At 38.3% G+C, this 23,043-nt stretch overlaps 1 protein-coding gene and 1 long non-coding RNA gene across 5 annotated transcripts in view; one reads left to right on the top strand and one right to left on the bottom strand.

The window, feature by feature from the left end:
• The window catches only part of utp20 (UTP20 small subunit processome component), a 69,467-nt gene that overhangs the window by 2,501 nt on the left and 43,923 nt on the right, over nt 1-23,043 (top strand). Inside the window, exons 2-19 of one of the 4 annotated variants that reach the window (XM_031898857.1) lie at nt 328-408; nt 1,243-1,309; nt 7,922-8,054; nt 8,847-9,035; nt 9,989-10,070; nt 10,264-10,401; nt 10,598-10,753; nt 10,869-11,012; nt 11,107-11,241; nt 12,427-12,504; nt 14,125-14,300; nt 14,836-14,973; nt 15,541-15,629; nt 15,803-15,908; nt 16,908-17,058; nt 20,188-20,250; nt 20,331-20,486; nt 20,847-20,923. In XM_031898857.1, the coding sequence (XP_031754717.1) occupies nt 328-408; nt 1,243-1,309; nt 7,922-8,054; nt 8,847-9,035; nt 9,989-10,070; nt 10,264-10,401; nt 10,598-10,753; nt 10,869-11,012; nt 11,107-11,241; nt 12,427-12,504; nt 14,125-14,300; nt 14,836-14,973; nt 15,541-15,629; nt 15,803-15,908; nt 16,908-17,058; nt 20,188-20,250; nt 20,331-20,486; nt 20,847-20,923 (2,159 nt within the window). Of the gene's footprint in view, nt 1-327; nt 409-1,242; nt 1,310-1,494; nt 1,675-2,037; nt 2,591-2,853; nt 2,968-7,921; nt 8,055-8,846; nt 9,036-9,988; nt 10,071-10,263; nt 10,402-10,597; nt 10,754-10,868; nt 11,013-11,106; nt 11,242-12,426; nt 12,505-14,124; nt 14,301-14,835; nt 14,974-15,540; nt 15,630-15,802; nt 15,909-16,907; nt 17,059-20,187; nt 20,251-20,330; nt 20,487-20,846; nt 20,924-23,043 lie in introns of those variants that run through there. The other 3 variants (XM_031898860.1, XM_031898858.1, XM_031898859.1) reach the window with 3 other exon arrangements.
• LOC116409729 lies at nt 3,355-22,515 on the bottom strand. Its single transcript, XR_004221960.1, has 3 exons — nt 21,909-22,515; nt 21,639-21,641; nt 3,355-3,366 (listed from the first exon to the last, which is right to left on the bottom strand). It is a non-coding gene; the product is annotated as an uncharacterized LOC116409729 (long non-coding RNA).

The raw sequence follows: 23,043 nt of genomic DNA on the forward strand, positions 1-23,043 counted from the left end.
TGATCGGTATCTTGCAACTTTTTCCCGAATTGTCGTAATGGCTATGAAAAAGTCGCGACAATTCACGAAAGTCATAATGGCTATGAAAAAGTCGTGACAATTCACGAAATTTGTAATGGCTATTAAAAAGTTGCGACAATTCTCGCAAGTCGTAATGGCTACGAAAAAGTCGCGACGGTGACGAAAAATTTGCAAAAAATACGAAAAAGTCGCAAAATGTTAGTTTCCAATCCGATTTTTTCCCATTCAGGATTCGGATTCGTGGATTAGTAAATCAGCCCCTAAGTGTCATTTTGAATAATCAATATTTCTTGTTCCTTTTTTCAGTTCCAGACATTTTCAGAAAGATTAGCAAATGTTAACATTGATATTATCCATCGTATTGACAGAACAGAGAGTCATTCTGAGGTAAGTGCCCTTTTCGAGCTTGTTAATTTATATAAAGATCCAAAGGCAATGTTGTTCCAGAACCTTATTTTTTAGCATGTATCATATGGTGTCTGGTCCCTGCATATTATCTAGAGACAAGTCATTGTGAGGAAATGCATTGAATTGCTAAGGATTCCTTGCCATGATAACTAAAGGGAATTGTGCTGTTTAAAGCAAAGGGCCAGAATCAACTAATCCTTTGGCCTGTGCCAGCTCCTGGGTCTTCACTAAAAAGTACTGTCTAGGTACAGACACAGGGAGTGGATTTCAGCATAAAAATATGCACTTGCATGTTTCCCAGGCTGATGCAGTGCATTTCAGTGCAGACTCGAGGCTCAGTATTTTGACAGCAACAAGCATGAGATTTTTTATTTTCTTCATGCCCAAATGTTAATGCCAGATTTTGAAACTCAAAAGCATCTCTTTGGTACCATGCATGGCATTATTTACCTTGCAAAGCTACATCCAGTCTACATGCAGACTACTCTACTCTACTAATCATAGAGTTCTATAGAGCTGACCAACTAGTTGCATCACTACCTGCCAGAGATTTCATCTGAATTTACCTGGGTATTTACACACAATCTAATTTCAAGTGAAGGAGAAATTGAAACCATTTAGCATCTTTGGTCTGATTAATTTAACCACCCAAAGATATAAATCATTAATCATTAATCTTAAGTAAGAAAAGGAAGGTCACGTGTACATAGATTAACAGTAAGCTACTGAATCGAATTGCAGTTGAATTTTTATATATTCTCTTATTGTATCTATCTGCATACTTTTATTTTAATTTTATTGCAATTTATTAAGGTGGTTGAGACCTACTTTTTTGAAGCATTACAGAAATGGAAGGAACTAAATCTCACTGAAAATTATGGTAGGTTTATTTTTTATGTTCTATTGTACATTTGTATAAGAGACGCAATCCGTAGGAGGCATCAGTAGCTACAATTTCCCTGGTCGTACTCCATATCAGCACTATCTGGGATATCCCCGCCCCCATGCCCCATCAGAAGGATCCTCCCCAAAGCTTTAAAAGCCACCCCCACCCCCTCTATGGCGTCTTTTTTTCCTTCTGCTTTCCTTGCTCCATTGGAAGCAACATTTTTGCTTTTTAGCCTTGGGAAAGCATTAGGTGACCGGAAATGGCACCTAGGGACTGGGGTTTTTTGGTCCATGAGATCTTTTCCCCTGCACATTACCTCATATCCTGGGATCTTTGGCTCTGTTCTGCTTGATAAGGTAGGACAATGCTGTTTGGTATATTTGATCCCATGTGCCTTTCTGGTTTGTCATAATGGCATCCAATGGCAAGTGCTAGTCCCCCCATCCGTATGCCCTCCCAGGCCGTGAGTGTCTGGTGGCAATGGTGTGTGGCCCGACACACTTAATATTTTTGCGGATGGGCGAGGGAGGTGGAAGTTAGCAGTCCTCAACATTTAGTTAGTGGCCTGAGTCTGGCGATCTCCATATTCCTTTTTGTTCTACTGTGTGGAGAGATTTTTTTTTTTTAATAGAGCCAGAGTTCAAAGCCTACTGCCTCCCTCACAAAGTCTTTCCTAAGGTTTTGTATTAAGAGGTGTTTAAAAAAAAAAAAAAAAAAAAAAAAAAAAAGGGCCTGACACCCCACTGTCTTTAAACATTGGGCTGCATTATGTACTACAAATGGGTTAGTTTGCCTGCTAGTTGCTACATACCTGGATAGCTTTAGCTGAATGTAACCAGTCAAATATTATGGTTACTTGCAGACAGATTGGGTGATTCATTGAACCTTTCAGCTGCTCTGGATTGTGTTACAGTTGCTAGGGCAGAGCCATGTAGTAACCTTGGGAACTGCCTAATGAAATGCATTCCTGAGTAGCCTCAGGTGAATGTGATTATGTGCTAAGCTACACTCTACCTGAGCTTTCCAGAGATTGTAGCAGTCCTGTGTCATGGCTACTTGCTGATACATGGGGTAATGCGTCAACTCCTTTCAGCTGCCCGCATTGTGTTATGGTTGCTAGGGCACTGTAGTGTAGTTACTACTAAGAACTGGCTAATTAGATGCATTCCTGAGTAGCCTCAGGTGAATGTGATTACGTGATCAGTTACACTCCAGCTGAGCTTCCCAGAGAGTTGCACCAGTTCTGTGTTATGGCTACTGCTGCTACACCAGGTAATGCACTAATATTTCACTTACTGTGGAAGGTGTTTATAGTAGTCAGGGCATTATAGAGTTGAAGTACCTCTGAGATCTGTATCTGCATTAGCTGGGTATAATTATGTGTATGCACATGGATCCAGTACTTTGCCATCACGATTGTAGCCAGATTGTATTGCTGCATTAGGGCTGAAGTTGTTCAGGTGCCTCGCTAGTAGTAGCCTGGCTAATTATGTTTAAAACTCTGTATAAGGGTCTGTAGTATAACCCTACTGGCTAATAGGGGTGTAACCAGAGTACCTCTGCTGAAGGTAATTATGTAATTAGCCAAAGGTGTTGTGGCTCTCATTCCAATCCTGAGTTCCCAGAGTATAGCACCATGGGCTGGGAAGGTAAGGTTCTGTATACTGATTTGTTTGCTGGTTTCCTATAATCAGTCCTCCTTTAGGAACCTCTTTCCAGTTTTTGATGCCTAAGGTAGGCCATAACTATTGGCTTAGAGAGCTATAGTATTATAGAAATCGAGAGCCCTTTATTCTGATCACTTAAAGGTGTTTTGTAGCACACTGCAGAGGGCTGTAATCCTACCTTGTCAGCTAGCAGCAATTATTGGCCATGCTTTGGGGTCCCCAGGCCAGGCTTGTGTTGCTACCAGTAAACTAACACAATTATTGATTTGTGATTAGCATTATCTGCATATGTGTTAATAGTGTATTGCCATGTAGTTTTCTTTCAGGCTATGCATGGGCACATTGCCATTAAGTGTTCCTATACTTATGCTGTATTTTTCTCTGTACAATAATCACCAGCAGATTTTTTTTTTTTTCACTTTTCTAAGGTTTAGAACCCTGTATTATGTATGCTTAAACTGCAAATGTCTGGGTACCAGATAATATTCATTAGTTCTTCAGCAACCCTGTAGAACCCTGTATTATGCATGCTTAAACTGCAAATGTCTGGGTACCAGATAATATTCATTAGTTTTTCAGCAACCATTGGCTGGTAACAATTTGGGCAGTAAGCATACCTAAAGCTTTAGCTGACTGAATGTTTGCTGTACTGGGCAATGTGCATGTTCATGAATCTGCAGCCCAAACAGAGTGCATCTCTAGCATCTCCAAATCTGTGCTATTAGCATGCCTAAAGCTGCAGCACAACTCATGGTTCCTGTATTATGCATGCTTAAACTGCAAATGCCGGGGTACAAAATAATATTCATTAGTTTCTGCAGCAACCAGAGTCTGGTACCAGTTTGGGCAGTAAGCATACCTAGAGCTTTAGCTGACTGAATGTTTGCTGTACTGGGCAATGTGCATGTTTATGAATCTGCAGCCCAAACAGAGTACTATCTCCAGCATTTCTTTTATCTGTGCTATTAGCATGCCTAAAGCTGCAGCACAATTCATGGTTCACTGTGTCCTATTATTGATAAGCTTCATAAGCTGTTGCCAGTTCTGGGTTTTGTAGGCCTTTTTTGCAGTACTTCTAAGACCAGGTAGTACGTATGGGCCAAGCTGCAGGTTTCATTGGGCCCTGTGGGTATGCAAGCGGAATGCATTACGGTTATAACTACAGCTGAACCAAAAGGGTTATGCTCACATGCTGTAGTGGGGCCATTGGGCCTGTAGTAATTATTGAGCCTGGCATAAAACCATGATCCATAATATGCTGCAAAACAAACATTCCTCTGAGTTTGCAGTTATTCTAGAGCCCAGCAACATGCGTTCCTTTGTGCCGCAGGGAGGCATCACTTTAGTAGTATATACACTTGGTGAACAGCATCTGACTTGCATGTTCTACAGGGCTCTCTCATGAGTTTGATCTACATGGTAAGTCAGTCCGAAAACATTAAATAGTTAAATAGGGGCTGGCTCCATGACCGATTTGAAGCAAACCCATCAGTGTGTTCATGAATCTCCACATTGCTAGTGTATAACACTAGCCTTTTTTGAAAGGTGCCAGTACACTTGTTGGTATTGCCTCTTGGGAGCTAAAGGCTGGCAGGTTGCAGCCAATCTCATGGCATCTGCGGGATCGCAGTAGCTCAAGCAGGGTAATAAGATGGCATGTACATTACATCTTAATTATGTTACTGGGTATCTTCTCTGCCTTGAATAGCTTCACAGCTAAACGCTTGTTTTCGAAGCTGTTTTTTGTTGACAGGGGTTAGGTGTTTTTTGCCCAGCAAGCAGCCGTTAAATAGACTATGCATTACCTTGCTAAGCTATCATTGTCACTTCTGTTGGGTTCGGAGGGTCTAACCCTTGCATTGAATTGGCTGTGGGATTACAGCTGTTTAGGCATATTGTATACATTCTACAGGGCTTGAGAATATATAAAGGTTCACCTGGCTTCCAATTACATGCTGTGAGTAAATGTTTTGGGGTAGCTGCCATTCCATACCTAGTTCCCCCAAGAGGACACGTGTTTGCTCTTTGGGTTTTCTGTTATACACTGTTCTGATTGCAGGGCATATGGCAGGGAATGACCTGGTCTCTCAAGGGATGTGTCACATTCGCACTGCTTGGGATGACCTATGCTTTCCAATTTATGGACTGTGCCATCATAGTCTCTAGAGGTAAGATCTACCTACATCTCCCTGCCTAGGGCCCAGTTATCTGGCCCATAGTATTGCCTGCACAACAGTTAATTACTTGCCCTGAAGTATTCTCCCTTGGGTGAGGGTGCCTCCAGCTGGGAAGCTTGAAACAGGGTGTTTTTGACTTCCATCAAATTAGTCCGGATACAGGGCATACACACTGGTTAGGTCTAGAAGCTCTAACCTTAACTCATACTTGAAAGACATTCCTTATTCCTACCCAGTTGTCTACATTGGCTGGGATTGTCTTCCTGTTCCTATGCTATATATTAATTTAGCGGCATGGTGGCTATGAGTATGCCTTCCCGTCCAGGGTATATCATATGTAGTGGCATTGCCGTTCATGTCTTCTGTCATGGGTTGCCCTGCTTGTCTCATTTTATGCTAGTCCCCATAAAGGGACAGCATATAGCCCAAAAATTAGGGACTGTTTTGTCATTGCAGTACCTGAGATTCCTGGAATTAGGTTACTCTTGTGGAGGGTTATCATTCTAGTATGTGACCTCGGCATGAGAGCAACCTTTAAAGATTGTTATGGGATACAGTGCTACTAGCGGTCAAGAGGTCAGCATAAGCACATATAGGACTCATAAAGGTCTGACAGGGCTCACATGGTTTCTGCCTATAGTACTTCCTTCATGATGCATATCTTCTACCTTGTAATGTTCATGTTGCATTAGTTCCAGATACTGATATGTATAGAGACCGGATTCTCTGCTATGGTTTAGCAGGTATTTTCCACCTGCGGTGAATTTCACAGCTGTCAAATGGTATGTCTCTAAATAGTTTTGTGAAATTCTGGGAGTTTGTTCTTATGGTGTCAGGCACTGTCCACCTCTAACCAAGTGGCGATGAGATGGTCAGTTTGGGGTCACACTCACTGTGTGTGTTTCTCTGTGTAGGTCTGGGTCCTAGCAGGATCTTCTTTCCTTAGTATCACTGTTCATTCTTTCTCCTGGTTTGGTTTGAGATCAGCCAATCCTATTAGAAGTCTTCAATACATTGCTAGGTTCTTTTCCTGAAGTTGTTAGCATGACAATGGATAGGTTACTATGACGTTTAGCAAAGTTATTGCAGTACCATCCAGAAGTCTGCCAGAGCCTAGTTTCCCTCCCAACTGGGTATTAGCTTGCTATGTCCCAGATAGTGCTGATATGGAGTACGACCAGGGAAAAGGGAAAATTGTATCATACTTACCGTGATTTTCCTTTCCTGGGAGTACTCCATATCAGCACTATCTGGGATATCCCCGCCCCCATGCCCCATCAGAAGGATCCTCCCCAAAGCTTTAAAAGCCACCCCCACCCCCTCTATGGCGTCTTTGTTACGAGCTTTAAGACTACCATTGCATAAGGGATGGGAACATGCTGATATGGAGTACTCCCAGGAAAGGAAAATCACGGTAAGTATGATACAATTTTCCCTTTCCTTATCAGTGTTCACAGGGAAAACTGTTATTATGTACCATCTTCCAACATTTTTTTTCTACTAAGTAGGGTTGCCACCTTTTCTGAGAAAAAATACCGGCCTTCCTATTTTCATCTTTTTTCCTAAGGCTAATGCCAGAGGAGGCGTAGGGCGGATATTTTCGGCAAGCGGAAAAGTGCTTGCTGAAAATTCCGCTCTATGCTCGAGATATGCTTGGGTGCAGGCACATGTAGCCGAAATATGCATAAAAACGCAAGACTTCCAAACTCTCCCGTTTTTATGCATATTTCCGCTACATGTGCCTGCACCCGAGCGTATCTCATTCATTCAGGTGCAGGCACAAGTAGGAGGCATAGGGTGGAATTTTCAGCAAGCGCTTTTCCGCTTGCCGAAAATATCCGCCCTACACCTCGTCTGGCATTAGCCTTAATAATAACATTGGGATCAAGCATAATTTTTACTGGCCAGGTGGCAACCCTATTACTAAGCTAAAGCTGCTATAGAGATCCTTCCCACTAGAAAACTAGTTTCAGGTGTTGAATGGAAATTCATTTTTATGGGAGGGAAGCCCTGACCAAATGCTGGACCACGAAACGGTCTAAAGCCTCTTCTCTGATCTTTGGGAGTTAGAACAGTGTGAACAGGAGCCTTACTTATTTCTAGTGTCTGGTTGTGTGTACAGAAGCTGTGCTAAGGAAGTGTGGCTTGTTAAGTCTGTGCCTTTACTTTAATTCAATCCTTAGGGGATTTTATGAGCTTAGAGACTCATTTGGAATTGGGCTTGTTTGTGATTCCTGTGAAAAAAAAATTAAAAAGTTAATATTTAATTTTTTATTGTATATTGTTACTATAAATCCCTGTAACTCTTCTAACTCAGTGTTGCCTGTAAAATCCAAAGGGATATAACACGATTTTATAGTGCCATTTAGAATAAGATGCAAATTAGAAGGAATAGCTGTCAAAAGTATCTAAAACATTCTATGTTTTGGCCACTGTGTTTTAATTCCTTCAAATTGATTTGTGTTTTTTGTTTTGTTTTTGCTTTAATAAATGTTAATTTTGCACTTAAATTTGTAACAAGCTTATTACAGAAGTGGCTAACTTTGAAATTCAACCTATAGACAACTAGGGTTGTAAGGATTATGCCTAGCCAGAATGATATCCTTCTGTGGGGTTCTGACTAAATTCTAGATGTTTTTTTCTTATATTTTATTACACCTGTTTCTGAACTATAAAAATATATATGAAGTCTTTTAGAAAAGGCTACCTTTTATTACAGATGGCTTGGTTGGTCTGATGGATCATCTTTTGTCTTTTAGTAACATTCTACAAAGAGGTATCTTCCAAATGTCAGTCTTTCAACCTTCTGGTATATCACCAGAATGATATAGTTCAAAGCTTGAAGACTCATCTGCAGGTGAAGAACAGCCTTGCTTATCAACCCCTTCTCGAGTATGTATAAATACACCAATGTTCCATGGCGCTGAAGCATTTATTTTACCTGCGGTTTAAGACTGGATATGAAAATATACCTATGTATATGCCTATATTTTTTGTAAAAAATACTGTTATATATTTTTATATCCCCTTAATAGGAGGAATAGCAAGATTAAACCGTTTCCTTTGTATAATAATCTTGTTATAAATAAAAAGATACTCATTATACAGAATAGAAATCTGCTTCACAGCTTAAATACCTGTCCGGTCGCTAGGTATTGGTTCTTCAGCGTGGTTCAGAGAGATAGACTTTCAAGCAGTGTCAGTCTTTCTAGGTTCTTTAGCATACATGGGAAACACTGAACGAATAGGTATCCTATACATCAGCTGTTCATTTGCTCCTATGGATGTACTGCGGCATCTTCTTGGCATTTGCTGGTTGGAAGCCTACCTTGCTGAACCCTGGAACCCCTCTTCATGATTCATTTTCCAGATGATTGTGGACCTGTGAAAAAATTTTGAGTAAGGTTAGAAAATGATCCCAAAAAGCATTTATTTTTAACCATAATGCATTTTTCACAGTGCTATCATTCTAAAAGTGAGTCGATATGCTGTTGAATGCCAGATTAAATGCATATTACTATAATGTAGTTATTAAGTGGGAACAGCACAGGCAAGCAGTAGCCAAATGTTATGGAATTGTTATATGGTTATTTGCTGTTTTTCCTTCACAGATATTTGCTGTTCTCTAATTCATTAGTCTCTGATGTGCACAGCCTTTACTAAAGTTATATTATATTTTGATAGCCTCGTGGTACAGCTGGCTAGAGATCTCCAGATTGACTTCTATCCCCACTTTCAAGAGTTTTTCCTAGCTGTCTCTTCTATACTGGAAACCAAAGACACTGATTTATTAGAATGGGCCTTTACTTGCCTGTCGTATCTCTACAAATATCTATGGAGGATGATGGTAAAGGATATGCCAGCTATATACAGGTATGAAAAGTCATTAAAATGTATTCATTGCTTTTGTTTTTTGGCAGAATCCTTATGAGGGAACATTTGTACAGCAAGAATTTAGAAATATCTAGTTATAAACTTGTATTAAGTGTCACTTTAAATTGATGTAATGTGCCATAATGATTTTAATGCTATGAATTATAGCGCCCTTTCTCTTTCTCTCTTTGTTCATGTTTTATCTTAAATAGCCATTTAAGGGGCATAACATTATATGCATAGAATGTAACATTCATATTAATGTTTCTAACAATGTAAATTTAGCAAAAGCCCTAACATACAATAAAAAAATCTGTATTACTTTCTCGTTGTCTTTATGGAAAATACATTGGCTCAGACAGATTGATGGCTGAGTATCCATGCGAAAATGCAAGGAAGAAGTGTATTCTCAAGTTTGCTCCTTCCCAAATTTTACTGCCCAATATGAACAGAAGGTTAACCAACTGTAAAGATTATGGAGGGAAGCTGTGCATTTTAAATGCATTTATTTGCTTTGCTGTCTTGCCTGGAAGTACAGCTATGGCCGCATTGTTCATGCCCCTCTAAATAAAATTATATCTGCCAATTCAAAACTGACAGAGAACATTGTACATTGCCTATTTGTGCAGATTATCTCTGGAGGAGATTTTCTGCAGTATTTATATCAGAGCACATACTTGGGAAAGGGCCCTTGATGCCCGAAACATATCATATGGTTACATAATAAAAATCTAAATAGCAGTTATTCTGCCTTGGCCTATGGTTCCCATACTTTGCTACTTTGTAAAGTTACATATCACTGTCTCTCTTGTTTGAAGATCTTATTGTACACAGGGAAAGGGGCTGTGACATTTTTTAGTAAACTGGTGTAGTTTTAGATTTCATCTGATGTATATGGAATTCATTTTTCTGTGTGTTTATTCCTCTCTGACACCTCTTTTTATGAATAACAGTCTGTACAGCACTCTTTTGGCCCATCAGAAGCCACACATCAGAAACTTTGCAGCAGAGAGCTTTGCATTTTTAATGAGGAAGGTAAGAAGCAATTATATGTAACGTTATAAGTAGACATGCACTGAGCGGAGGCTTTACTTTGAAATGTTCTGAACTACAGAAATGTTTGCAAAATGTAGATGCAGACATTTTAGGCACCCTGTAGTTATATTTTGCAATTTTTTTCATGCATCTGTTGTGTTTGTTGATCATAGTATCATTCTGTTTGTTTCAGGTGCCTGATCTAAACGAGCTATTAAATTTCATGTTTTTGGATCTTAAAGAGCACCCTCAAAAGGCACAAGGCCTGGGGCAGTTACTGTTTGAGATGTGTAAAGGGGTTAGAAACATGTTTCACTCCTCAGCCCTAAAGGTAAGTGGTTGGGTACAATTGGGTGCTTTCATGCCATAAATATTTTGTGCCACTTTAAAATAAATAAATAAATAAATCCCTCTGGACCCATGATGTCACCCAGTATGACATCATGCACTACTCATCTTCACCTGTATTTTTATTATGTATTTATTTTTCAAGCAGTTTTCCTTATATTCCATTATACCTCTGACAGGCCATAAAACTAATACTACAAAAGCTTGGACCTGTCACTGAAACTGAGGAGGAGTTGCCATGGAGTCTGGTTGGGGAAACTTTGAAACATTTTGTGGAGTCTGCAACACATTATATCAACACAGAGCATTTTAATCCACTAATTACCAATATTCAGGTAAATAAGAAAAGTTTTTAAATACTTCCCCTATGAAATAAATCCTGCAGTGAAAAAAATTGTAAAAATTAACCCTTGTCCTCATTGAGATTTTCCACCAATTTTGCCTTTTAAGGAGACCCTTTTAGCACTTTCAAAGAAAATAGGGTCAAATCCATCTGAATGTTCAGATCAAATTGAAAGGTTGCTGCAGGCGTATTCTGTGCTTTTGGCGCATGGTCACGGATCTAAGGTCCCAAAACCAGAAACTGACTGCCAGGTAGGAATAATTTAGCTACTTGGTTATGCTCCATTTTCCACCTGATCTCTTTATACTAGAATAATAATAATCTTGTATTTGTTTTTATTTCTAGACTTTAACAGAAATGATGAACACTCAAAATATGTCATTGTCATGTTGTGGTAACCTTTTGAAGATAACTTCTACTTTACTTTTAAATGACAACATTTCACTGCCTGCCTGTGATATAGAACACACCATCAGTAAGGTAATAATTGTCCTATATACCACATTTACTGAAAGTACTGTTTAGTATACTCTATAACTTTTAGTTTTGTATTGACATGAGTTTTTTTTCCTTTTAATAAATCATGCCTGATACAGGATACTAAACAAAGTGTATTAGGTATCTGCTAAAAATAATATAAATAGTATTTAGCATGTGTGTTTATATATACTCTATAACAGGGGTCCCCAACCTTTATTACGCGTAAGAAAAGTAAAAAAAACTTGGGGAGCAACACAAGCTATTAGTGTAGACTGGCTATTAGTGTAGATTGGCTATTAGATAGCCTCTATGCACACTATCAGCTTACAGGAGGCTTTATTTGGTAGTAAATCTTGTTTTTATTTAACCAAAACTTGCCACCAAGTCAGGAATTCAAAAATTACTACCTTATTTGGGGGCACTGAGAGCAACATCCAAGGGGTTGGTGAGTAACATGTTGCCCCTGAGCCACTGGTTGGGGATCACTGCTCTATAGATACAGGTAGGACAAAATATTGGAAACATCATAACTAAATCACAATTGCAAAAGCAGCTACACTATAAGGGTAATTTTAAAGACCCTAGACAGCAGTGCAAGAACACTAAGGTGTTCTGGCCAGCACTCTTCACATCGCACCAAAAAAACCAAACTGGCACACACGTACAAGTACAGAACACAGTGTCAGCACTTCCTAACTGGTGTGTCGGAAACTTCCTTTGACATTTTATGGGAACAAACAGAGCATAAAGTGCAATGGAGATTTTCACCTTCTTCATCCCCATTTATAGGATGGTTTCGTATCTCAGTCGACACAGTTCAGGGCATGTATAACAATATTCGAAGAACAACTAAATGTGGTGGCAAAGCATACAGTATAAGCTGTTCTTCATAGGATCTTTCAAAACAAAATGAATCTTATGCACCTATCCAATACCTGTCCTTGTTGGTTTTACTGAATAATACATTCTGGGAGTATACTCTCTCTCAGCCAACCCTGGCTTTGTTCAGTAAAAAGCTTTTGTGTTCCTGCTTTCCTATAACTATTTAGTCCTTTTTTTATCTTCTGCTGTTCGTTACTACTATTTGGGAGTTTTCCTTATGCTTATTAACGTGTAATAAAGAGAGTTCTTACAAAATAACTAGTTGGTCAACAATGATGCAGTTATGCAATTCTAATTTTAAAGGTCTTTCAAAGTGGATTTGCAAGAAGTTTAATTCTGGAGTTTTCTGAAGATATGTTCCGTATGAAGCAATTTGAGCAGGTAAGCATAATCACAAAGAAGGGTATTGCAGGAGGATTTTACCAACAAGCTCAGAGCTCTATTCATTGAGGTGTGTGAAGCATGTGCCCATAATGATTATATTACAGGGTCCTCCTCCCCCTGTATCTCTGTTTGCCATACCTTACATACTTTTGTGCTTATAAATTCCTCTGCTTTAGTTTCCCAATAATGACACCATGTGTTATTATCCTGAAGCTTTAATGGAGTTCAACCTGTGAATGTAGCAATTGTTGCAATTGCTAATCTGTCATTATTATCCATATCTTGTGGTAAAGTGCATTCTATTCCCAGCACACTTAAGACCTCTTAGCCATGCCCCCTTCTCCTGTAGGAGATTATTTTAGTGACAGGAAAGCTTTGGGGAGTGTTAAAGTGATACTGACACCAGAAATTAAACCTTTTTTTCATAACATTGTCTTTGCATGAGGTTTATAATTTTGCCATAAACGTATTTCCTGAGGCTTTTAAATTTTCTATCTGATCCCCCATGTTTCTCTACGAGGGGGCGGCCATATTTGTGCAGCAGGAGTCCATTAGCATTAGAAGCTATAACTGACAGGCTGAGAAGGGACAGTCAGGTTGGCAAAACAGTCGCGTTTAGGAACTTCAAGTAACAATTACTCACAAAAGCAGCCCTATCAGTGAAAAATGATCAATATGACCTATAGGTAGCTTTTTATGTAGATTCATATTTTAAAAAGTAGTTTTTTCGTGTTAGTATCACTTTAAGAATGAAGATTGACAGTACAGGTATTGGACCTGTTATCCAGAATGCTCAGGACCCGGGGCTTTTGGGATAAGAGAACTTTCCGCAATTCGGATCTCCTACCTTAAGCTTACTAAAAACATAATTTAAACGTTATTTAAACCCAATAGGATTGTTTTGTCTCCAATAAGGATTAATTATATCCTAGTTGGAATCAAGTACAAGGTACTGTTTTATTACAAAAAAAAGAAAATCATGTTTATAAATTAGAATTATTTTCTTATATTGAAGTTTGTGGGAGATGGCCTTCCTGTAATTCGGAACTTTCTGGATTATGGGTTTCCGGATAACAGATCCCATACCTGTACTAGAGAAATAACAAAGCCCTTCTTACAAAACATAGTATTGAAAAATGGATTCTACTGTTTAATTTTTCCCCCGAATGATTTCAAAATCCTATTTGCAGTTTTTGTGAGTTGGAGTCTATATAAGAAACTTGTACTTGGCAAATAGATTATTTGTGTTTACACTGAAATTCTGTTAGTAGTGCCATACAACAAATGGAACATGGTGCGATCCTCATGTGGGAAATACAGCTAGGGCCAGCCTTATTATCTTTCTTAGTTTAACTTATTTTTTTATGCAGTAGGTGATACAAAGCAGGGTTATCTAAAAGCTGGAATTTCTTTCTTTCATGCTGTTCTGAAAACTGCCCAGGCTTAGTTCTTAATATTTCATTTCTGTATGTAACTAAGCATATAGATCCTATTTATAAAAGTATTGGACATCTCGGCCACCCAGGGCTTTACTTTTTGGTTTGGTTTTTTAGGGTTTTCTTTAGCAAATGTTTTTCTGTAAATTTACCCTTACCCAATGTTTTTTGTTTCTTTCAGCATTTTTTACAAAGCTTCCTACAGTACATTCTGTTACTTTTTAAAGAAGACGACAGTCAAGTAAAGGATGAGGCCTTGGTGATACTGGCAAAGCTTATCTTATCAAAAGCTGAACCTCCTTCTACAGCATCAATGGCATTTGAGAAATATCCCCTTGCTTTTGGTGTGAAATCCCTGTAAGCCTCAGTGAACATTTTCTAGAATTTTTTGGTATTTTTCCTTTTGTCATAAGCCCAGGCCTTCTGAGAACGTGCTGGGCCCCCCATACAAAAAAATCTTTGGAAGGGCCTGGTGGGCACCCTAGCTACCGCCCCCTCCCCACCCACTCTTACATGCCTGCATAACTTTTGCAAATGTTAAGCTGCGGGTGCGCATTACTGAGGCATTACTGACGCATTACTGGGGTTTGCCCCTTCTATAGTTATGCCACTGTTGTGGTAGGGTGAAAAAATGGTCTGTTTGAATCACTTATGTAAAAGATTATAATGCATGTATGATAGCATTTAATCTACTCAGAAATACTTGTTAGATATATGAATCCAAAAAATAGCAATCAATTATGATGTCCTTGCAAGTCTACACCTGGTTCTGATCTCCTTGCTATTCTTAACTTGAAAATAATTGCAAAACCTCCTTTTATTACTGGGCTAGGCAAACCATTGTAACATTTTCCCAAATGAACATTAACATTACTTATTTCTCTCTCTCTAGAAACAAGTCTAAATGTGCTGAAGGGGAGCCTTCAACAGTGCTAAGCTATGTACTCTCCTTGGTTCAGTTATCAGAGGGACAAGATATCACCAACCTTCCCCAGTGTTGGGCTGCACTTATTGTTCTGCCTCATTTAAGGTAATTAGTCTAAACACTTATTAATGCAAATGAAACTCGAAAGGATGCCAAATATTTTATATAGTAGCAATTATAATTCTTTTAATCCATGGGCAAAATAGTCATTTTTGTCTTTATTTCCTGATATTTATATAGCATCAACGCATTTACCCAGCGCTTTACAGAGATTATGTCTGTCACTGCGATTTGGTACTAGCATTTGGTCATTATGATCTTCTGGAAACAATGTAATTTTTCACTGTCAAAATGCTAGCTAGCTAGTTGTTCCAAAGATTGAATTGAATATGAAAAAAATGCTGTTGAACCCTCAAATCAAGTACTCTAGTTTACCTTTAAGTGGAATGTGGCTGAGAATGATACAGAATGGAATAATGTATGAAAAGAACCATGAGAAATCTGGTACGTTCGCAGTGTGAACTGATACCATGAGTGAATGATTGGACAAAAAGTACATTTTTGTATCCTGGTTTGATTTCAAGTTTGGCTCTACATTTTTGATAGACGGTTAAAGAAGGTTAAACATATGTGAGTGCCTCCATGTAATGTAATGTAATTTTCTATTTGCAGGCCACTGGAAAAAGACAACATTCTGCCACTTTTAAAGACTTTTATTGAAAAGCTTTTTGTTTTAACGGATCAAATACAACAGAAGCAAGGTATAAGATAGTATGAGTTAAAGGAATCCTTAATTATATATAATGATGCCACTGTATTATGTGCATACTTTTATAGTAATGCAGGATTTTGTGTTTGTGTATTTGTAGTGTGTGTGTGTGTTTTTTTTTTTTTTTTATCTTACATGATACTGAACTGACTTGTTGTCCCTTAGGAATCCTATTTGTACTTTGCCAAGCTGTAAGCACACTACTCAGTTTGGATGACTCTTCAGAAATTCTTTCTATTGTTCCAGTAGAGAATGTGAAGTGCCTTTTGCTGTAAGTGAAAATTGGTTGAAAAAAGTGTTTAATGGAGTTAAGGTAATAAATATCTGCTTTTCCTGCTCCTAGGTTAATACTTTGCTCGTAAAGAAATTTTGGTTCAAGTAACATTAGAATTAAAGTTTGGGTACACAGACATCTCGTTATATGGAGTTGCTTTTGTTTTGTATTGACTCTTAAGAATGGGTCTGTTGGGGCCTGTGTAGAGATAGAAGTGTCACTACTGAGCAGGGATGCCACATCTGAAGCATTTTTGTATAAAGCTAGCCAGACTCGTTGACCCATAGAAACATATTGTGTTTACATGGATGAAGAAATTGTAATGAACTTGCTAACCTGCTCCATGGGTTGGTGACCAGGGCTGTATCTGGTTCTGGTGATGCACTAGGCACCAAACCTCCTCCCACCCTCTCCTTTTACCAGAACTAGAAACAACCCTGGTCATGGAAAGAGTTGTTTGTATGTAGGCGTGTGTGTGTATATAAATATATATATATATATATATAGGTCCGCACTCCCTTTAATTAATCCTTTAGGCAAAATAAGCGGGTGCTAAATAGGGTTGTACCTTGTATATTTCTCCAAAAGATATGTGCACTCCAGCGTAGATCAATCAGCTTTATTAATAACTTACATCATAGCTCAAACATCAACGTTTCGGTCCGGGTCTAGGACCTTGTTCACGATGTCAAACCCCACTGATATATACATATATAAATATATATATATATATATATAACACACTACAAAGAACTAATGCCACAGGGGGCTGATTCTCGGGCCCACAATCAGCCCCTATGCTTGCATTAGCACTCTGATGTGTATACACCAGGAGCCACTGCATATGCTTGATGCAGCCACACAGAGTGGATTTTGATGTCGAAATCTGCTCCATATGCCTGCACCCAAGCCAAAATTATTACACTTCTTTGTACTGTATGCCTCACTGATGGCTTACTCAATACAATTCACCTTCTGTGTTTGATTGTCTTTTAGGACTTTCCCCTCTGATCCAAGCGTCTTGCTCTTGGCTGATCTGTACTTTACTAGATTAGTATTTTGTGGCCACCAGAATCGACTGTCACACAACACCATGGTGGAGATCTTTACCAAACTGCAAAATAACATTTCAACAAACTCCTCAAAGGTATTTTAAATGTCTGAAACAGTCTTATCACTTCTTTCAGTAGGCCTATTAAAATGGAATTGAATATGAAATGAGGATTTTATCATTTGTGGTGTTTTATTTGCTTTACTGCCCTCGCGCTTGCTCTGGTAGATAGTAATACGAGTGTTCTGCTCTGTGTGCAAGGTGTGGTCTCTTATTTTAATTATCCAGTATATTTTTCTTAAACCCACATAATGGTACAAAGTGTTATCCCCTTATAAAAGTGCAAGTAGTTGTAGGCTGTTCTTATCTTCAGAGACTGGGATTTGCCTTAAAGGAATGTACACTGCCTTACTCAACATAAGCTCATTTAATAGGGCTTGTGCTGAACATACTTTTGGCCTATTGTTTTAATCATGAAACATGAATCATGATCTATGGTTTTCCTTATGTCTTGCGCTAAACAGGGCAATATGAATCTACTGCTTTGTTCTTGTGAGGTTGACAAATTATAGATAGTGATATAGTGTATAGATAATGACCCTCAATAATGGATTTTTGGTAATCTGTAAACCAAAATATTCACAACAAAGAGTAAAGGAGAAGGTTTTTTTTTACTCAGCGCAGTATTATCTAGTTAAATGGGCAATATAACTGCATGTGCTGAACGTGCTGCTTGTGAGGTAGATAATTAGATTACATGTGCACAGATTATTATTATTTTATTATTATTAACATTTATTTATAAAGCGCCAACATATTCCACTGCGCTGTACAATACATGGGTGGGTTACATACATTGGACATACAGAGTAACATATAAAGCAATTAATAACCAATACAAGAGGTGAAGAGAGCCCTGCCCAAAAGAGCTTACAATCTACAAGGAGAAAGGGTTAAGACACAAGGTGTGGGAATGGGCGTGACAGAGTTGAGAGGTGTGGCACAGATTATTGCTTTTAGCAGTACACTGCTAAAACAGGAGGACATGTTAAACTAAATGAGAGTAAGCTTCTCTAAATAAATGCGTTTTTAGAGATCTCTTGAAGGCAGAGAGATTGGGAGAAAGTCTGACAGTTTGTGGGAGTGAATTCCAGAGAAGGGGGGTAGTCCTTGCAAAATCTTGAATGCGAGTGTGTGAGGAGGAAGTGAGAGAGGAGTTGAGGAGCAGGTCAGTAGAGGAGCGTTAGATGGTACCTAGAGATAAGCTCAGAGATGTAGGGTGGGGCAGAGTTATGAAATGCTTTGAATGTGAGAGTCATTAGTTTGAATTGTATCCTGGATGGTAGGGGAAGCCAGCGCAGGGATTGGCAGAGTGGCATGGCAGAGAGGGGCGGTTGGAGAGGTGTATGAGCCTGGCAGCAGTATTCATTATGGACTGGAGAGGGGACAGTCTTTGAAGAGGAAGGCCAATTAATAGGGAGTTACAGTAGTCCAGACAAGATATTATAAGAGAGTGGATAAGAATTTTGGCAGCATCTTGGGTGATAAATGATCGTATTTTGGAAATATTTCTTAGGTGAAAGTGACATGATTTGATAAGTGACTGGATATAAGGAGTGAAGGACAGGGCGGAATCAAGGATAACCCCAAGGCACCGGGCCTGGGAAGATGGGGTGATGGTGGAATTGTAAACCTTTATAGATACCTCGGGAACAATGTGGGCGTTGGATGGGGGAAAGAGAATCAATTCAGTCTAAGAGAGGTTTAATTTAAGGTAACGTTGGGACATGCAAGTGGAGATAGCGGACAGGCAGGAAGAGACACGAGTTAGAAGCTCTGGTTTGAGATCAGGAGAGGAAAGATAGATCTGAATATCATCAGCATAGAGGTGGTACTGAAAGCCAAAAGAATTGATTAGTTTGCCAAGTGAGGAGAAAATAGTAAGGGGCCCAGGACAGAGCCTTGAGGAACCCCGACAGAAAGAGGCAAGGGAGAAGGCGATTCCCCATTGTAAGAGACACTGAAGGATCGATCTGAAAGATAAGATGAAAACCAGGATAAGGCCATGTCACGAAGGCCAAGTGAGCGGAAAGACTGGAGAAGAAGAGGGTGATCCACAGTGTCAAAAACTAGGCACTCAAGTAGTTTGGAGATGAATGGGAGCAGAGAGATAGGTCGGAGGTTACTAGGATTGGAGGGATCAAGGGAGGGTTTTTTCAGAATAGAAGTGCATGCTTCAGTTGGGAGGGAAAGATTCCAGTAGAGAGCGAGCGATTGAATAGATGAGTTAAGGCTTTGATAAGACCAGGGTTGGCATTGCGTAAAAGTTATTAAAATGGTATTAATGGGATCACAGATACAGTAATCCCAGTGCTCAGTGGACACCTGTTAACAAAACAGTCACATTCAAGGATGAAGAGAGGTGATTGCATACTGGTAATCTAATTATCTACCTCAGAAGGACCAGTCATGGAGTAGCATTAGTATCCCTGTTTGCCTTGTTCATTTCAAGAAATAATAAAAATATTAATTTGTCATGATTAAAACAAAAGGGAAAAAGTATGTTCAGCACAAGTCCTATTCATTACACTCATGTTGAACAATGGGGTATACTGCCCCTTTAAACTAATTGAGCTAATTAATACTAAGATGGCAAATGTGAAAACAACAATGCTTTAAAAATATGCATATTTGTAAAATTAAAGAATAGGCATAATGTATTTCTTAATTTATTTTGCTCATGTTGAAAAAAGGTGTATTGCCCCTTTAAAAACTATACCCCCAGGATGAATACTTAATCAACAGGTTGTGTGTGTGTGTATATATATATATATATGTATATGTATATATATATATATATACATACATACATACATACATACATACATACATACATACATACATACATACATATACAAACAATTTATTTATGTATATATATAGTATACTAATTGGCTGATGTGGCCTACCATGTATGTCTGTCCTTGGTTTTTCTTACAGTTTGTTTGTGTGCACCTATGATCCCAGGGGTTGGCCCTCAATACTTAAGATGGCAATTTTCTATTTAGGGTTACCCAATGGCACATACTACTAAAAAAGTATATTTTAATAGTGACATTGTTTAGGAGTATAGTTCTACTTTAATGATTTCTTCCAAAATAAACCAGCCACAAACTGGTGTCGGTATTACGCTATTTTAAATAATATCCATATTTTTTGTTGTAGGTGCGCCTTTTAACGATAAGGATTTTAAATAATTTTGATGCTCCTCTCACTTCTGCTCTTGAGGTATGAAACAACCAGAAAACTGTATTTTAGGGAAGTTAGAATTAAAGTTGCTGTATCTCCAGTCTTTGTTTCATGCACAGGAAATGCAGAGAGAGGGGAGTCAGTCACTGTTTTCAATCCTGTTGCAAGCTGAACTTGTACCAGCAACTGTTCATGAATACAGAGAGAAACTTCTTCATCTCAGAAAACTGAGGCATGATCTGGTGAAAACTGTAGCAAAAGGAGACTTGCAGGAGGTTTGTATGGTTTTTTTTTTTTTTTTTTTTTTTCAGATTTGGTAACCGACACAATAGGCTAATTCTGTATGAATTTATTATGCTTACTACATGTGACTGTGTGTACCAAAACTAGATATATGTATATCCTCTGTATAAGTTATGAGCAAACATGGTAATGCAATAAGGCACAACATTTGCTCATGTCTAGTAACCCCTAGCAACCCAAACAACCCTTATTGCATATGTTATCCTCATTTAAGGAAGGAATATAATAGGACATTCCAGTGATAGATCATAAAGTAATCAGGTGTAAAAATAAGAAGTAACCATCAAGTAGAGGACATAAAAAAACTTAAAAAGTGTTACTGTTTTTTACAGGTACCTCTACGGTATTTACTGGCAATGCTGTATATCAATTTCAGTCCGCTCTGGGATCCAGTTGTTGAGCTTATTGTGTAAGTATTTCTTAACCTAGGGAAGGCTGTACTCTACTATGTTAACTTTTTGTGTGCTTATTTTGTTTTCTCATCTAATGTACACATATTTTACTTATATTCAGTACAGTTTTTGTGAGGACCTGTTTTTTTTGAGTGTAGAAAGAGATGTACATAGAGTGTCATATATTTTTTTTTTTTTCTAAGTATTCATATGGCTACATTAAGCAATACGTAGCCAGCAAAATACGAGACTAAAGCACAGTGGAGATGCAAGACATTAATCATAGGCTTTCCCTGTACTGTTTTTAATGCTTTTAATCGCCACAGGGGTTAAGTCATTTCTAGCACTGGGGTGCGATGGTTACTGTTTAGGCCAATGGCTGCCACACCTTCTTTTAAAACAGGTTTTTCCTTGGCATGTTCTTTCCTAAATTTTATAGTTTTATTTTTTTTCAGTTCTCTAGTTCTCCCTTTTTTCTCAAGATTATTATAATTGCAGATCTTATTTCTGCACCTTTAGAGCATTCCCCATTGTAGGATTATAATTATTAGTGACAATATTAACATTCATATAAAATATTAATATTGGGCAATAATAATATAACCAATAGGTTCTAAAAAGGGAGGTTTGGCGAAGAAAGACAATCAAATCACTGTACTCATTGAAATATAATTTATGCACAAATCAAAAACACACTAATACAAACAATGAAAAGAATGAAACATATTACACACCCTTACAAAAGGGAAAAAGCATAAAAACAATTCTATACCAAAATAATACTCACAAATTGTAAATCGTAAATACCCCAAACAACCCGCAACACAACCCTAAATTATAATCACTAACAAAGGCAAACTAACTTACAGTCTTCAACCAACAAATACTATCTGTCAAAGACTATAACCAAATACTACAAACAGCAAAAACCTAATACATAAACACAATACTAAATACAAAATACTAAAACCATCAGAGACAAAAAGACAGAAGAATATTTACCAATCCTGGGACAGTAATTCAGTCTCTCGGCCTGCAGAGTTCCTGTTTAGAGGTAGACCCTGTACACAGAGGCCTGTTCCCCAAAACAGAACTCCAGACTGCATTTTGGTCTCCCTTTTTATACTGTTTAGAGCCTCATCCCCCATAAAACATCTGGTTAAACAGGTGAAACAGAAACCTGAGTGGATCCAAGTTTCTTGTTTTAGTAACAAATGTTTCCCGCACAATATGCAACGGAAGGCTTTTGATCCATAATCGCTCGATCTCATACCATATTTTATGACCAGCTCTTTGCATTATATATAGTCAGCCTTCGTTTACACATTATGATGATATCATAGTTACGTCACATCTCCATTGCCTCAGGGCAAACTGTTTAACCTGGTTACTCTGATGCTTCTGGCTATTTCCCCAGAATCTGTTGTTTATACTAAACAACCCTTTTGATCTAAGAGACTCCAGTTGTTATCAGTGTTTTTGACAACTCTCTGCCCAAACAGGTCTTATTCATCTGTCTCTTGGTCAGTGATGTTATATTCTAACCTAGATTATTAAATATATATATGAATTCATTTTTATGATGGCTTAAATGATGGCTTATTTCTTACACCATATGCATAACCCCTATGCAAGTGCTTACTTGCTTTTCACCCTATATAAAGCAGTGGATGACTTCTTTTACTATTTTATTTGTGTTGCATTTTCCATAAATTAACTTGTTAAGACTTAGGGGCTGATTTACTAAGACACGAATTCGAATTGGAAAAATTCAGATTGGAAAACGAACATTTTGCGACTTTTTCGTATTTGTTGCGATTTTTTCGGCGCCTTTACGACTTTTCGGAAATTATTGCGACTTTTTCGTTACCAATACGATTTGCGCGAAAAAACGCGACTTTTTCGTAGCCATTATGACTTGCGTGAAAAAACGCAAGTTTTTCGTAGCCATTCCGAAAGTTTCGCAAAATCTGGCGATTTTTTTCGTAGCGTTAAAACTTGCGCGAAAAGTCGCGCCTTTTTCTTAGCATTAAAACTTTTTAACTCTACGAAAAAATCGCGACATTTCGCACAAGTTTTAACGCTACGAAAAAATCGCCAGATTTTGCGCAACTTTCGGAATGGCTACGAAAAACTC

The sequence above is a fragment of the Xenopus tropicalis genome, chromosome 3 (assembly GCF_000004195.4).
Source record: "Xenopus tropicalis strain Nigerian chromosome 3, UCB_Xtro_10.0, whole genome shotgun sequence".
Taxonomy (NCBI): Eukaryota; Metazoa; Chordata; class Amphibia; order Anura; family Pipidae; genus Xenopus; species Xenopus tropicalis.